At 35.8% G+C, this 15,217-nt stretch overlaps 1 protein-coding gene across 1 annotated transcript in view; it reads left to right on the top strand.

Moving 5' to 3' along the window:
- COL19A1 (collagen type XIX alpha 1 chain) overlaps positions 1 to 15,217 on the top strand; it is a 174,085-nt gene that overhangs the window by 147,058 nt on the left and 11,810 nt on the right. Inside the window, exons 32-43 of the mRNA XM_030447493.1 lie at positions 83 to 136; positions 947 to 1,000; positions 3,876 to 3,929; positions 4,845 to 4,898; positions 5,670 to 5,714; positions 6,338 to 6,388; positions 6,728 to 6,772; positions 7,677 to 7,703; positions 8,885 to 8,938; positions 11,892 to 11,936; positions 13,965 to 14,009; positions 14,120 to 14,182. Of these exons, the coding sequence (XP_030303353.1) occupies positions 83 to 136; positions 947 to 1,000; positions 3,876 to 3,929; positions 4,845 to 4,898; positions 5,670 to 5,714; positions 6,338 to 6,388; positions 6,728 to 6,772; positions 7,677 to 7,703; positions 8,885 to 8,938; positions 11,892 to 11,936; positions 13,965 to 14,009; positions 14,120 to 14,182 (591 nt within the window). The remainder of the gene's footprint in view (positions 1 to 82; positions 137 to 946; positions 1,001 to 3,875; positions 3,930 to 4,844; positions 4,899 to 5,669; positions 5,715 to 6,337; positions 6,389 to 6,727; positions 6,773 to 7,676; positions 7,704 to 8,884; positions 8,939 to 11,891; positions 11,937 to 13,964; positions 14,010 to 14,119; positions 14,183 to 15,217) is intronic.

Below are 15,217 nucleotides of genomic sequence, written 5' to 3'. Positions count from 1 at the left end.
ATAAAGTAGTCTACATGGATCAGACCTTATGTCTGTTCCACAAAATGGTTATTTGTTACTTTACTTTGTGCCTGTTCCTCAGGGTGATCCTGGCATAAGAGGTCCTCCAGGAATTCCTGGTAGAGAGGGGCCAAAGGTAAGTTTTTAAGAGAGTATTTAAAATTGCTTTCTTGCTTGCTGAAAGTGAAAGGCCAGACTCTTACCTCTGACAGTCTGAACTTTTTCATCTGATCCCTATCCCTGTAGCATCTGAACAGCTTCATCTGAACATCTGAAGCTTAAATCTTCAAACAGCTTTTATGGTTCAGCCCTCTTTTTGTGTCAGTTTGCCTTTTCTCTGAGGAGAGTGAACAAAATTGCTTTTCTGTGTCCTGTGTGCATTGAAGTCAGCTCAGATTTGACTGTCCAGGAGCACATTGCCATCTATAGGCTTATTTTAGATGAGTCAGTCACACAAGGATCCCACAGTGAGAAAGGAAACTTCCCATATCTCCCTCAGGTGTACAGAACAGGACAGCCCTGTGCCCTTGCACCTTGTTCCCAAGGGAGTAATGCAGATGTTTCACTGGGACTTGGAGCTGCACTGATGGACATCAAACTTCTTCACTGAGTGCCGAGTGGTTTAGCATACAGATATCCCCTATAGTTAAGTGTAATTCCTTGAAAGTGTTCTTTCTCCATCTGGACAAGCATCCCCTTTTGTATCAATAATGTCCCCATCAGGCCTTTTGGCTAGTTTACCTACTTAGTCAAAACCACTTATTTCCTTTCCCCTCAGTGGGAGGCACATTCTAAAGCTTTCAGGTAGCTTTGAGCAATTTCTCTGATTTAGCAATTGTTGCTGTAAGGGGTTCATACTAGAATATGGTTCATAAAATGCCCTACAGAGCATGAAATTCATTGTTCTTTATGAGAAAGTATTTGTTTGAATGTTAACTTTTCACAGGGAAGCAAAGGTGAACGTGGATTTCCTGGGCTTACTGGAGAGAAGGGTGATGAGGTAAAATTACTTCATTTTTATAGCAGTTGTATTCTTATCTGAAGCTGAATAAAGATGTAAACTGAGAATAAAATGTATTACATGTTATTCAGTTCTTTAAAACTGATAAAATAATGATATGTTGTTATAAATGGCCCTCAGTTCTGAATTTTCAAAAATATTAAATGCTCTTATTCAAATAAATAACATCTTTTAATTTCTTGTCTAAGAATTTTTGCTTGTTTGTATCTTTTCAAGCTTCACATACATTGAATATAGGATATATCGAGTGTTTAGGATAGAATATTAAATAGGCAGATGCCAAATATTTTCAGAAAATACTTCACTTTATAACATACTTTCATTGTGTTATTTTATTTTCAAATTCACTTTCAAAAACATTCCACTAAGCAAATACTCTTATGGTAATGGTGATAGCAGCAATTGCTATTAAGTGGAAACTGGGAAATGTTTGAAGAGATTGAATTTAAAATGTATACAGTATTTTGCATCACATACTGCATTCTTAGAGTTATTTCTATGTCATTATGGAGCAAGAAAAAAACGTGACTGGTGTTGCTGAATCAAAACTAGCTGTTACAGCTTTAATTTTAAATGTTTGCAGTTAACAGTTTAAGAGCAAAAAGAAAAACAAGCATCAAAGGAGAAGCTATTAAACTAATTAATTTGGGTAAATAAATTGGTTTCCCAGTAATCTTAGCTAAGTGAAGGAGTTAAAAGAAGTAGTCTGTTCCAAAATATTTGGTGGACACTTTAGAATTCCAAAATACTTCACCTGGAAAAGATTAAAGAATATTATGGGTTGTTGATTAATTTTGTAAATCTTCATGACCATTTTAGATTTCTGTGGCACTAATGCCACGATATAGTAAGAATCTTCAAACAGTAGTAAAATGAGAGGAATTTTTTTTAAAATCTATATTCATCGGGAATCTTGGCTTCCAAAATTAAAGTTACATGAGAAAAAAAAAAGTTCCTGCTACTAAATTGCCCTAGAGTTTAGCAAATTGTTAGGCTAAAGTATGATCCTTATTTTTCCTCTTGTTTTCACACTATTTGTAGAACTCATTATGTCTTTGCTTCTTAAAAGCAACAAGTGCCTCTTGAAGTTGGATTTAGAACCTCTGCAATTCAATCCTGGCAGTCTGAGGCATTAGCCAAACAGTTTCAACAATTCAGACTCTATTTAACTGTTGAAAATGAAGTGAGATATTAGAGACAATTACGAAGGTAGTAAGGGAAAGGCTAGATTATAACTGACTGGGTTTTTTTTTTAAGCACTCCAGAGTAAATTAATTCTTTGTTGTTGTTGTTGTTGTTGCTGATTCAGTAGGACCCCATATTGTGTTAGTAAGTCAGCTATTCACATTCTTTCTGATTGTGTTCTAGCTGGTTATCTGCCTTAGCATTACTTTTATTAACGTTTGGTTATCATGGGGATGGGAAGAGATACTGAGAAGCCCACCTGAAGCTCTTTGGAATACACTCATTAACTTTCATGCACTTTCAAATGGCCCTTTAATCTCTGTTGAAGCTTAGTTCTCTCCCTTTTTAAAACATTCTCTTTGTTCAGGGGAGGTTTTTCTAACATCAGTAATAAGAATTACAGAAAATGTTCCTCTGGTTTCATACTCATTTTCCAGGTGACTGTACCATCAGAGTAAAGTAATCCAAAATGAACAGAGAACACATTAGCAGTGGGATTCACACTGTTGGATTCACACTGTGAGCAGCTGCAGAGGGGCATCAATGTCTCTGTGCAGGAGCAAGAAAAGGAGATCAGCATCTCTCTACATTTCCACATATTTTCTGATTTATTCCAGACTGAAGTTTTTCTTTTTTCAGGGCTTTTGACCTCTGTGGTTTTCCTGACTACCCCATTAGCCATGTCTTCTTGAGTACTGCATTTAATATGAGAAATATGCCTTTTATGAGGAGATAACTAATGTCAGACAATCTGCAACCTGTGCTGATAAAATGGCTCACTGCTGGGAAGGACAGAGTTCCTTCTGTGGATTACAGGGGGAGCTGAGAGATTAGCTCTCAGTAGTACATGACTTTTACATGTCTAGAATTGGACATAAGCCTGATGTGCCAGAAGAAAGGCACACTGCAGGCTTGTCTCAAATCCTACCTGTATCAACTGTATTAACTTGCACACCTGCATCTGCAATGCTTTCAGGCACATCGTGTGATACTAGAGGTGTCCAACACAAGCATGGGAGTTGGACTTTTGATGATCCTAAAGGGTCCCTTCCAACTCAGCATAGTCTATTATTCTATGATTCTATGTTTAGTAAGTGAGTACCAAAATCCATCAGCTTCCAGGCAGTCAAATAGAATAAGAGTAGGAAATTGGGTCATTAAACTGTATGGAAAAGGTTATATTCTGTTATAAAAAATGCACAATCTATAAATCAAGCAGAATAGCACCATTGTATTTAGATAGCATCTGCTAACATTGAGAAGTCTGAGTAACTGTCTTCTAACCAGCAGATATAAAATCTCAATGATAGAAAATAGACCATTAATCCCTTAGGAAAAGCCAAATGTCCTGCTCTTATCTTCACAACTAATTACAAAAGGATACACAGGACATACTAATTACAAAAGGATACACAGGACATAAGCTAACAACATGAAAAGTTGAAGGACAAGTTTTGCTTATCAGTCCAGCAAGACGTTACCTCTTACCTCATTCAACAATAACCTCTTAACTGCATGGTGAGGTTTTTTTTGTTCCTAGAAATAATGCCAATCTTTCAGATGAAAATGTGCTTTGATGTAGATGCAATACCACTGGACATCCTGAATACAAGTAGTTTTTGAGGTATAAGTGGGAGAGAAAACAAACATACGCTCTTTTTTTTTCCAGGGCCTTCAAGGTGCTCCTGGACTGCCTGGTGTGCCAGGACCCAGTGGACCATCTGTAAGTGTGTAGTATCACCTGTGATCTGATCAGTCTCTGCACAGGTTACTACAACTCTCTAGAACTTCTTATTCTTAGCTTCTTGTCCCTTCTTTTGGCTTTCAGGAGAGTAATAATAACATATTATCCATGCTGGCTTTAACAAAAGAAACTGTGTTATGAGTTGATGTTACTGAAAATTCCCTCATTGTCTGAGCTCAAAGTTTATGTAATTTAAATGAATTCAGAATTTTGGCATTACTAGAGATTCTGTGAGGTTACATGGATTATGATGTGTGATCTTGCAGTTAATTATATATTTGCACCCGTTATTTTACCAATGCTAGTAATAAAAATCTAAAAATAAATCTAACAAGCATTCTGTGAACATTTAATGCTGAAACCAAGTAATCACAATAAAAATTAAAATAAACTGACCATATTTAAAGTCACTGACAAAATATAATTTAAAGTGTTGGTATTTCTGGGAAAACTCCTCTTGACATTTTTCAAATTTAATTTTAAAAATATTGGATGGGATCCTATTAATTAGAATGATCATTATTCATTCCTAGGTTGCTGTCAGTACTAATTCTCTGCCATCAAAAACTCTAACACGTTTAGGGCAATTCATATGGAATATATGGAATATATGAAGTAGCATTTTAGCAGCAAACCACGTTTCTCAGCAATACTGAGAGGTGCAAGTTAAGGTCAGTGCATTTAGTCTGCCAAGGTGAAAATGCAACCACAAACACAAGTTTTTACCCTTCAAAGGCCTTATCAGTAGGAAACAGCTGTTTTAAACCTGAAGGTGAAGCATAATTAGGCTTAAATGACCTTTTAAACAGTGCAGGTTTTAAAAACTAAGTTGCAGTGTGAAAGACCAGGGTTTGTTGTTCTTTAACTCCCATAAACTGATACCGTGTTACACAGGGCACTACAGGAAGACCTGGGCATCCTGGTCCTGCAGGGTCAAAAGGCGAAAAGGTAATTCTTTCTTTTTGGTCTGTTTTGTAAAAAGGAAACTGTTTTGTAAAGCTCTGAAATAATTTCAGTATAAAAATTGATTGAGAGCTGTCTCCTTGCAGATCCTAATAGATAATATTTACCACACATAATTAATTCCTTTCTAAGTAACTGAATGCAAAACACAAGTCCCTGTTAGTTCCATGTTACAATGGAGGCTGCTGCTCTAACCTGATGTCTTGTAGATCAAAAGGGCAAAACTCAGATGCAGATGGCTGAAGAATGATGAAGTAAACTGAAATACAGGAAGAGCAATTTCCTCCTCCTTCCTTCATTTGAGGAACATGCTTGAGAAGTGATCATATAATATGCCCACTGTCTCACTCATATATGTTTAAAGATCCAATAAATTTAGTGAAAAAAATTGACAACTTGTTCCAAATTATGCAGTACTTTCAGCTGAATCGTAGTGATGAGATTTTGAATTGACCTTTTTTTTGAATTTTGATGTTGAAACCTTTGTAACTGCACTGTTCAGAAACCCCACCATTTCTACTGGGGCAAAAATTCAAGAAGCTCTTTTTTTTTTTTTAAATAAAAACACTTGAGCAGAACAGACTACAGATAAACACAGGTATTTTACAGTAAAAAACAAAAAGATATTAAGTTTCTCTTAGTAAGAAAGACCTTTATTTTTATTCAATATATTTCTAAATAAACTCAGCCTCTGAAACTGTAGCTCTTGTACTCAGTTTGAGCAAATGACTTATGTGAATCTCTTGCTGTACCCAGGGCAGTGAAGGTTCTCCTGGGAAACCTGGACCACCTGGGCCTCCGGTGAGACATTTTGTTTTCTATTTTAAGTTTTCTATTAGGAGCAATATACCTATAAGTGAAATGTAATGTAATATAAAGCATTGACTGTCAATCTAATATGTATTAATAGTGCAAGAAAACAGCATATTCACAAATGATTTCTGTGTTCCTTTTTTTTTCTTTTTTTTCTTGTGATGAATCTCAGACTAAATTCAGATCACTAAAGCTGTCCTAGAGACTTGGTCAAATGAGTGTCTAATAACATTAGACACCAAGCTTAATTTATACAGTTTATGCACCTGGAAACAGGAAACTCGGGGAACCTAGGGAAGTCCATGGAGCTCACTAGATGAAAAATTAACTGGAATGGTACCTAACAAAATTAATTCTAGATAACTATAATAACAAATATCAGAATGTACCCTGAGATTTACAGGCTTCTGGCTTCATAATTGAATAAAACACCCAAGCTGCATTGATATGTATCTTACATTCTTACTAAAATGTCTGGAATTTTTGAAAAATTAATCCAGAACAAAAATGATACTACAGCTTTGCTTAGCTATAGGTCTTGTACCTATAATTCGTAGTTCTGCCTTTATAATTCGTAGTTCTGACATTTACTTGAGTTTTATGTTTTAAAGGGCATGCCTTACAATGAACGAAATGGAATGAGCAGCTTATATAAACTCCAGGTATTTCTCTTAAATTTTGGGGGGTGTTGTTTTATCTTTATCTTTATCTTTATCTTTATCTTTATCTTTATCTTTATCTTTATCTTTATCTTTATCTTTATCTTTATCTTTATCTATCTTTATCTTTATCATCTTTATCTTTATCTTTATCATCTTTCCCTTTCCTTTCCTTTCCTTTCCTTTCCTTTCCTTTCCTTTCCTTTCCTTTCCTTTCCTTTCCTTTCCTTTCCTTTCCTTTCCTTTCCTTTCCTTTCCTTTCCTTTTTTCTTTTTTCTTTTTTTTTTCCTCCAATCAACACCTGAATTTGGCCCAATTCAACTTTTAAACTTTCTGTTACAGGGAGGTGTGAGTGTTGCTAGTTATCCAGGTCCACCAGGACCTCCAGTAAGTATTAACAGAAACCTAATATCTAATAGGTAATTAATGTAGTAACAGAGGGATGGGCTAGTTACATGCAGTTTTGGTAATTTGATTTTTACATGCGAAAGACAGAAAAAATAAGGATATGATTGATATGTAGTAAATTATCAAGTGTGTTATTATATGTGTTTATCAAGCATTTGATCCTATTTTGGTCAGTTGTTTATTTTGATTTATCTCACCCCAGCAAGCAAAAGCAGCAAAAAGGGTACATAATTTGGTGTTGGACTCCTTAGTGAAAATATCCTAATATCTTAAAATCTGTAATGTAATATTTATAGGTAGTGATGGCATAATTTTGTAATAGATTAAATTTGGTTCTGGAAATGAGAAGCTCATGAATTCTGATCTCAGTTCTGTCACTGATTCACTTTGTGTAGCTACTGTGCAGAAAAATGTGTAAAACTGAAAAGTAGATAGTGGCAGTAATACAGGGCTGTTGACTTTTCACTCTGCACAGTGCAGGTGAACTAATGTGCAGCTGGACACTGTTGCTTTGCTTCTGTGGAGCTGTGCATTTATTTAGGGTTTCCTCCTTGATGGGGTCTCCTCCTACTGTTTTAGGATGACTGTCATTTTGTTCACCACATATAAATGTTGTAGCCATCAGTGAGGACTTTGTCCTTACATTGTGTGCAGCTTATAGTGACAGATTCACACTGATCTGTTTGTATTTGGGAACAACAAAACAAAAGCCAATTATTACTAAGATCTTACACTGAATTGATCAGCTGAGAAGGCTAGACTTAGGGCTGATTCCAGATGCATTATCAATGTATGGTTGTAATGCAGTTATCCAAAAGAATATCATGTTATTGTATATCTAATTTTTTTTTAAATGCATTTCCATTTCTTTATTTCTTTGCAGGGTCCAAAAGGAGATCCTGGCACAGTGGTATGTATGTATTTTTTCACAATGATAGAGAATTCTCTGAGTAGTTCAACTCATGATCGTAGTCACAAGGGATGAAGAGTCCCTTGATGTTCTTTAGCAGTTACTTAACTCTTGCAGAATCAGTACAGAGGCCTTTTTAATTGCCAGACTTGCAAATGTTGCAGTTTCTGGTAAATAATTCTAAGTGGTAATATAATGAATGACTTCGCCTGGTTTTAACTGGTTGTGGATACATCACTGCTGAGCTGGCCCAGTGTATATTTAAGGGTAGAGATTGTGTACTGCAAGAGATAAAGCTCTTGATTGGTGCAGACCTATAAGAAATAAAGGTAGAAAATGCTGTTGGAGCTTTTACATTGTTCTCAGCTTTAAATTTGAAACTGATCAGAGAGAAGGGCACTATACTAAATTAGGCCAGCTAGTAAAAGCTAGAAGTTGGTGTTTTCATTAGAAATGGTATGACAGGTAGTTACAGTATGATCCCATTGCTTCTGGTGAGCAAGCTGGTAACTCTGGAGCCACTTATAACTTTCAGTTATGCAGTTTGATGTTCAAAAGCTTGACATTCAATTTAACTTTGGGATATTTTCTTTTTTTTTTTTTTTTTTTTCTGCAAGCATTGTGTTATGTCCTTTCCATTTTATCTTACTTTCAAAAATGATGAGAAGCTAGTGGGAGACAATAAAGGACCTCCCCACTCTTCAAATTCAACTGATTGCTCAAGTGGAGCAGTCTTTTCTGGTTTTCTTTCAAAACCTAAATACCTACACAAGGACCTGTTAGGGGTCAGAGCTCTATTTTGAAACTATGTGTTTGGAAAACCACTCTGACTTGCTTGGAGGCTGTTTTTCTGGCTGACAGCATATGCTCATATCCTAGAGCTCTATCATCTGGAAGTGCTTAAGGGCTGATTTTGGCTTACAAGAGCCAAAGGATGGGAGTCTTCTGGATTACATTCTTTCTCAAAATTAAAACTGTTAATCCAAACATTTACAAGTGTCTTTGGGAAAACTTAACTTGCCGGTCACTAAAACAGGGCATACAGAATCTGTTTGCCTGGTAACTGGTTAGCTGTTTTATTAATCTCAAGTTAAAAAAACCCTAACGTTGCTTGCTGTTCAATATTTATTATGTAAAGCACAGAAATTCTGCAATCCTTTCTAATTAAAAATATAAATCAGGGAGACCCAGGACCGATGGGATTGCCAGGACTGGAAGGACTCCCAGGTGAAAAGGTAGGATTCTTTACAAAGAAGTCATGGCTTCTTTGGGCGGCTATCTTTTGGGTGAAAGTTAATGTTTCTGTCTTTTCATATTTATCTGTATTTCCTTTTTTTGCTTTCCTGTGGACCTAAAACACATACTCATACCACATAAAATTTCATATTACACAAACAGAAAACTGTATGTAGATGTTGTAGTATTTCATTTTCTTAACTTTATAGAATATTAGTATATATTTTTATGTACAGCATATTAAATATACTATATAATATTTTACTATACTCTATTATCTATAGTATATTAAGGATAACTATATTGCATTATAGTTATATAGTTATCAGTTCTTCAGTATGGTCACTGGTTCTTACTCTCTGTTGAGCATCGTGCTTGCAGTCTCCCTGTCTTATTCCATGACTTAGGACATAGCTACAGATCTGAAGAGAAATTTGTACCTGAATTAGTCTAGACCTAGTGCATGTAAGACTTCCATGCAAAAAAGTCTATTTCATGCAATTGTAAAAATGCAAGAAAAGGCAGAAAGAGGAAGAGACTGATTTCCTGGTGTGTTACAGCCTCCTCCAGCTGAAGCCAGAGGTAAAAATCTCACTTCTTGGTCTGTTACTCATTATTCAAGTCTCCTTGTCCCTTTTTTGCTTTTCTTGCATTCCAAACTGCCTGCATGTTGCCACCATAACATGTCCTGAACCATAGTTCAACTCTGCCTTTCAGTGTTAGGAAATGATCCTTCCCTTCAGCTGGGGGCACGTTGAGGAGTCTCCTATGAATTGAATCCTCTCACTAGTTGTGGAGACTCATATGAATTTAAAGAAAAACTTGTAATGAAATACTAAAATTGTCAAGATTTTTTTTTAGATTTACTGGTTTCCAAACATGACAACAAAAAAGTTCAGCAGAGAAATGAAAAAAATCTGAATATATGCCCTCAGTGGAAATACTTCCCTTTTGCCCATATCTTCTAAATTTAACAAGTAAAAATGAATATTCTTTTATGAAAAATTGAAGACGTGTTAAGCTTTTTTTAATTATATGTTATTTAATTTATATAAAAATAATTTAATGAAGGCTTTTTTAATCAGAAAGCAATGTAAATTAATAATTTCTCGGTATCACTGTACATTGCTCATATTTATGCAGAGTGTGGAGAGAGACTTGATCTAAAGTGAGTGTCTACACTAGTTGTTTAAATTACTAGAATCCTGCTCTGGAATACTAGAATTTATAAGCAATTCAGGACTGTCCTGTGATCAAAATGAACAAACACAAGGAGAAATTACAAATCTAACTGAGACAAACTGGGGACAAGAATTAAATAAAAGAAATTAAGCAATGGAACAAATTGTATAAACAAGCTGAGTGAGTGCCCTTTCCCAAGTAAAAATATCCTTTTCTTAACTAAATTTGGTCAGAATTCCACACTTCTGGTGCAAATAAATGAACAATCCCAGAGACTGCCTGCTAGTCCCAACCATACAGTGCATGCTGGGTTTTAATTAAGAGCTATTAGGTACATCTGTGTAGCAGAATGCCATCTTCCACAGACAATGTTGGCTGTAATTTTATGGTAATTTCATTAACTGGCTTAAGAACTTTGTGTCCTCAGGGTAAAATATACCTTCTTCCCTCAGCTGTGCTGACAGTGCTTCATGCAGCCTTGCTGCGTATCACATGGCTGAAAGGAATAGAATAACCCTCGAAAGGAAAAGAGCTGCAAGGGAAGTGCTGGGAATTTCTAGCTGCACCGTCACAGCCATTCTAGATGCAGAACAGTGACAGGGACAGGTTGCAGTTCTCCAACCAGTGTGCCCTGCTTCAAATCCTCAGTGCTCAAGTGTTCCCCAGGGCCACGTTGTGTCCCTCACTGAGGGGTCTGCTTGCATTAAGTGACTTCTTTTAGCCTCCAGAGCAAGAGACATTGAGCTGGACCTATAGGCAGGCTTCTCCCTCCACACACAAGGTCAGGCATTTGTCATCTGTCTACATTTTGTATGATGGAGTTAAGTATTCCTAATTACCATAATTATCATTATCAGAAGAAAACACTGAGAATAAATCAGCATCAGGTAGAGGAATAAAAAGCAGGAATCTCAACACCTCCTGGGCCTTTTCTGAACAACAGAACATGGCTGTAAGCTATATTGGCACAACAGGTTCAAATAACATAAACTCATCTCACAAAAATATTGTCATGCTGGTATGGCTTTAACTGAGTCAGGGCTTTGCTGACATGATTGTAGAAACTAGGCACCTGTTTTTTCCTTACATTTTCAACCAACATTACAGATTCAAAGTGAAGTGGTACAGACAAAAACATGTCAGCAGTGGGTTAGAGCAAATCTCACTCTGGAGTTTCACCACTCTTGAGCTCCATCCCTGTGCTTTGGGTTGCAGTCCTCTCAAGAGGAATTTGTTCTTAAAAAGGCCATTGTCTCATAGATGAAGGTGGCTATGTGCTAAAGGGAGAAACTTTACCCTGAAAAGACCATGGCACAAGCAAATCAAGGATTCTGGCTTACAGGAAGTGAATAACTGGGTGGTAGGAAGGAGACAACTTCTTTAAAAGATGCATCTTAAATATGGGAATGTTGATATGATAGTGAATTACCCTATGTGAATTTTGGTCGTTGTCATGACCACAAATGATAATTATTTGGAAAACCAGAATTAAGTTCAGGACATTCCATCTCTTTTCAAGGAAGACCTCAAGCACATAGCATGGAAATTATGACATTATATGATAGAACCTAAACAAAGGATTTAAGTTACTTCCTCAAGTCTGTAAAATTAGTCAGTCACAGAGTTAAATATTAGCATTTAGTAGAACCTTGCTTTTGTCCTCATTTTCACTTCACTGAATAATTCCTCAGGTTTTACTGGTAATCAATAAAAACCCCAAACTTCTGTTCTGAGTATTACCATTTAAGTAAAGATCTATCTGTTCTTCAGGGTGACCGTGGTCCAGCTGGCACACCAGGAGTAGCAGGGACACCGGTAGGTATATTTATTGAAGAAAACTCTATTTTTTTAGGAAAAACTGAAAAAATAAAAAAGTTAAAATAAGGTGCAGAGTTTTAGTCTTAATCACTGTTTGTGAAACACCAGTGCTTTATAAGCAAGTATGAAATCATGTGTTGTTCCTAAAGAGATCAGAGTTTTAATACCACTGAGTTTTCGTATTATTAAAATGCTGGGAAGGAATGGTGTGAATATATGACAAAGTTGGACTTTGGAGCTGCATATGCTTAGTTAAGAAATTTAATATAGATAAAGACATTTGCTGTGTTCCTGGATATGTGGAAATTTCTGAACACCTTTCAATCATGATAAAAAATTATGAAAAGTTATTGCTGTATATCAAGTTGATCAAATATTTTCTTTAGGGGGGTGCTTTGTCACCTATATGTGTGGTATTCAAAGAAGTTTCTGAAAGTCATCCAGAAACTTTTCTGTAGGTGAAAGTAAATGTAACTAATGATAAATTGAAATTGTAATTATCCATTTGTGTTCCTAAAGGAAATGAAGATGACTTTTCTTTAGACTGCATTCACAATTTAATAAAAAGTGTATCCATGTTTCAGGAAAGAATATGGAGCTATTTATATGCAAATACTTTTATTATTACATTTGGGCAGCCACCAATCCATTCAAGAGATGGTTCTAGTTTATAAATATGTGTTTCAATAAATAAAGAGTAGTTTATGTCTATGCATTCCCATTTCCATTAGCCATTGATTTAGTCTCTTTACTGTGAGTTCCGAGAGAGAACATCAGCTTAAGTAGCTTAATTTAGTTAAGTTCTCCCAAAACAAGGTAAAATTGCACATTTAAGGGGAGATGTGTTTCTCTGAGTTTAATAGCCCATATAAGAGTTTAGAAGTTTGTTGCTCTGAAATCTATTTCATGCTGTGAATCAATAATGCCGTAGCATTGATCAAAATTGTTCATTCCTTGAGTGTTTCCCATGTGATCTGTCTTATTCTTTATGCTCTCCATTCTAGCAAGATATGAAATATTTAATGAGTTCCTTTCATTACTGATGGAGTTACATTCTGCTGATTACATTTAATTCTAAGAAAACTCACTGAAATCAATAATTTTCTGTAACATTTTATACCAAGTAGTTTAATAAACAATTTTATAGATATATGAGAGAAGAGTGCCTAAAATATATCCACATATCTTACTGGAATAGAATTTGTCCTCCTGGGCCATCATCATTCCCTAGCCTGATTAGTGGACCATTTTTTTCCCCATTTGGAGATATAAACAATTTGGCTTTGGCTTTTTGCTGAGTGGGATTATCAAGAAGCCTGGACTGGGATTCTGCAACATTCCTCAGTCCTGTTGTTCCTGAAGTTGTCATTGGCTTGATGTATTAGATCCCTCACTTGTACAAGTTAGTTGAGGATCTGGTCAAAGGATATTTCCAGGATATTCCCAGATTCTTGTCTGGGGCTGAAGCAGATAGGTTGTTAAAAGCAAGTCATCATTAAAATGAAATAAAGATTATTAAAATCATCATCTAAATAATGAGATGAAAAAGGATTATGAATTGTCAGTCTGAACATGAGAAACAATAAAAGCAAAGGGAAAAAAAAAAAAAAGAGGAAAATTTGCAAAAGGTCTTTAAAAGTCAGTAAAAAACTCTAAAAAAAAAAATCTAAGAAGTACCTGTAGGAAAAATATTTGTTTCACATATACAGGGATAACCTTTGATCTGACTATGACTTCTCAAGAAGGAAATCATGGTTTTGTAAAAGAAAATTTCATAAAAATATTATCTCAGCTTTTCAGAAAGAGTAAAGAAGACCATGTGATTGAGTTAAATTGTATGCAGGAGCCAGATTAACATAGCACAAATCTTTTTAAAATCTGGTACAATACTTGTATTTCCTCTCTTAAAACATTTTATGAGTAGTAACATGAATATTTCACTGAACTATATATCCTCTGATATTTTTGACCTAAGTGAAGTTTTGTTTCCTAGTAATTTGAAATTGTAATGTTCTTTTTTTGCAGGGAAAGCCAGGATCTCCTGGTTCCCCAGGGATACCAGGGGAACCAGTAAGTACAGATTTGAGTTCTGGATGCTTATGATAATACCTGAATCATTTCAAATATCAAATGTGAGATTTTTACATGCAAATATATATGTGTATTTTCTTGTTTCTTAGGGTGAAAGAGGACCTATAGGAGATATAGGCTTTCCTGGGCCAGAAGGGCCACAAGGAAAACCAGTAAGCATTTTTGTACTGTGTGTATAAATGCATTACAAAATTATGTGTCTTTGTTTAACAGAAGTTACAGAAGGAATGAGACTACATCTTGCTTTGTGTTAGGCTAGGTAATGGCTGAAGAGCATGTAGAGCTTCAGGGCTCAATATTAACCACTCAGTAAAGAATCCAACCATTTCAGTTTATCAACATGTCTGCATGTTATGCTTCTGTCTTGAAAGAAGAGAAAGTTTCTGTAACATCAATAGGTGCCTAGGCTGTGCAAAACTCCACTTTGTAGTATGAGGGAAGGAAATATTCCTGACATCTTTGCTGATCCAGGTCCTCCTTTCTTACTCAGTGAAACTGCAGTGAGTTTGGTGCATATGCAGATCCATGTTTCTTCTAGTAAATTAAAACAGTGCAGAGCATGTATCTTGCAATTAGCTGGCATCATGCAGTTGTTAGCATACTCTCTGACATTATGTTTGCCCATGCCCACTAGAATTTGCAGAAAATGCCACATTCCATTTTGGGGGATAACATGGGCCTATTACTGCAGCAGGTGGTATGAATGAAACCCCCCTCTTTTAGGAAAGAAGTATATTTTAACCCAGGACCTTGAAGTTGTACCATGCCTCAAGTCCTAGGGACAAAAGAGTGGAACTGGCCCCTCACTATAAAGGCATAATCTCTGTAACAGCAGAAGAATGATGGGGCATGGGGGCTAATATATAGAATACCAGAAATCCTTTCTGTGCTTATATGGTGACTACCTGGGACTGGAAAAGTGCATGTACAGGTCTGTGTTACACATTTGAAGAATTTCGATATAACTTGTCATTTGAAGTTGTGTGCTCATTAAAATTAAAGCACATCTTGATGCTGAAGATTTTTTTGCACTGTTTTCACTTAAATTTAATGTGCTTGCAGTTCATTATTGCCCTGAGCTCTGTTATTTTATGTACCTCAAGACTATTTGTATTTCTATATTGTAACCACAGAAACGGCTGCCTCTGCTGCTTCAGCATATATACTGATTCTAGCACTAAAGTCTG

Source organism: Calypte anna, chromosome 3, assembly GCF_003957555.1.
Source record: "Calypte anna isolate BGI_N300 chromosome 3, bCalAnn1_v1.p, whole genome shotgun sequence".
Classification (NCBI taxonomy): Eukaryota; Metazoa; Chordata; class Aves; order Apodiformes; family Trochilidae; genus Calypte; species Calypte anna.
This window is presented reverse-complemented; position numbering and strand designations above follow the sequence as displayed.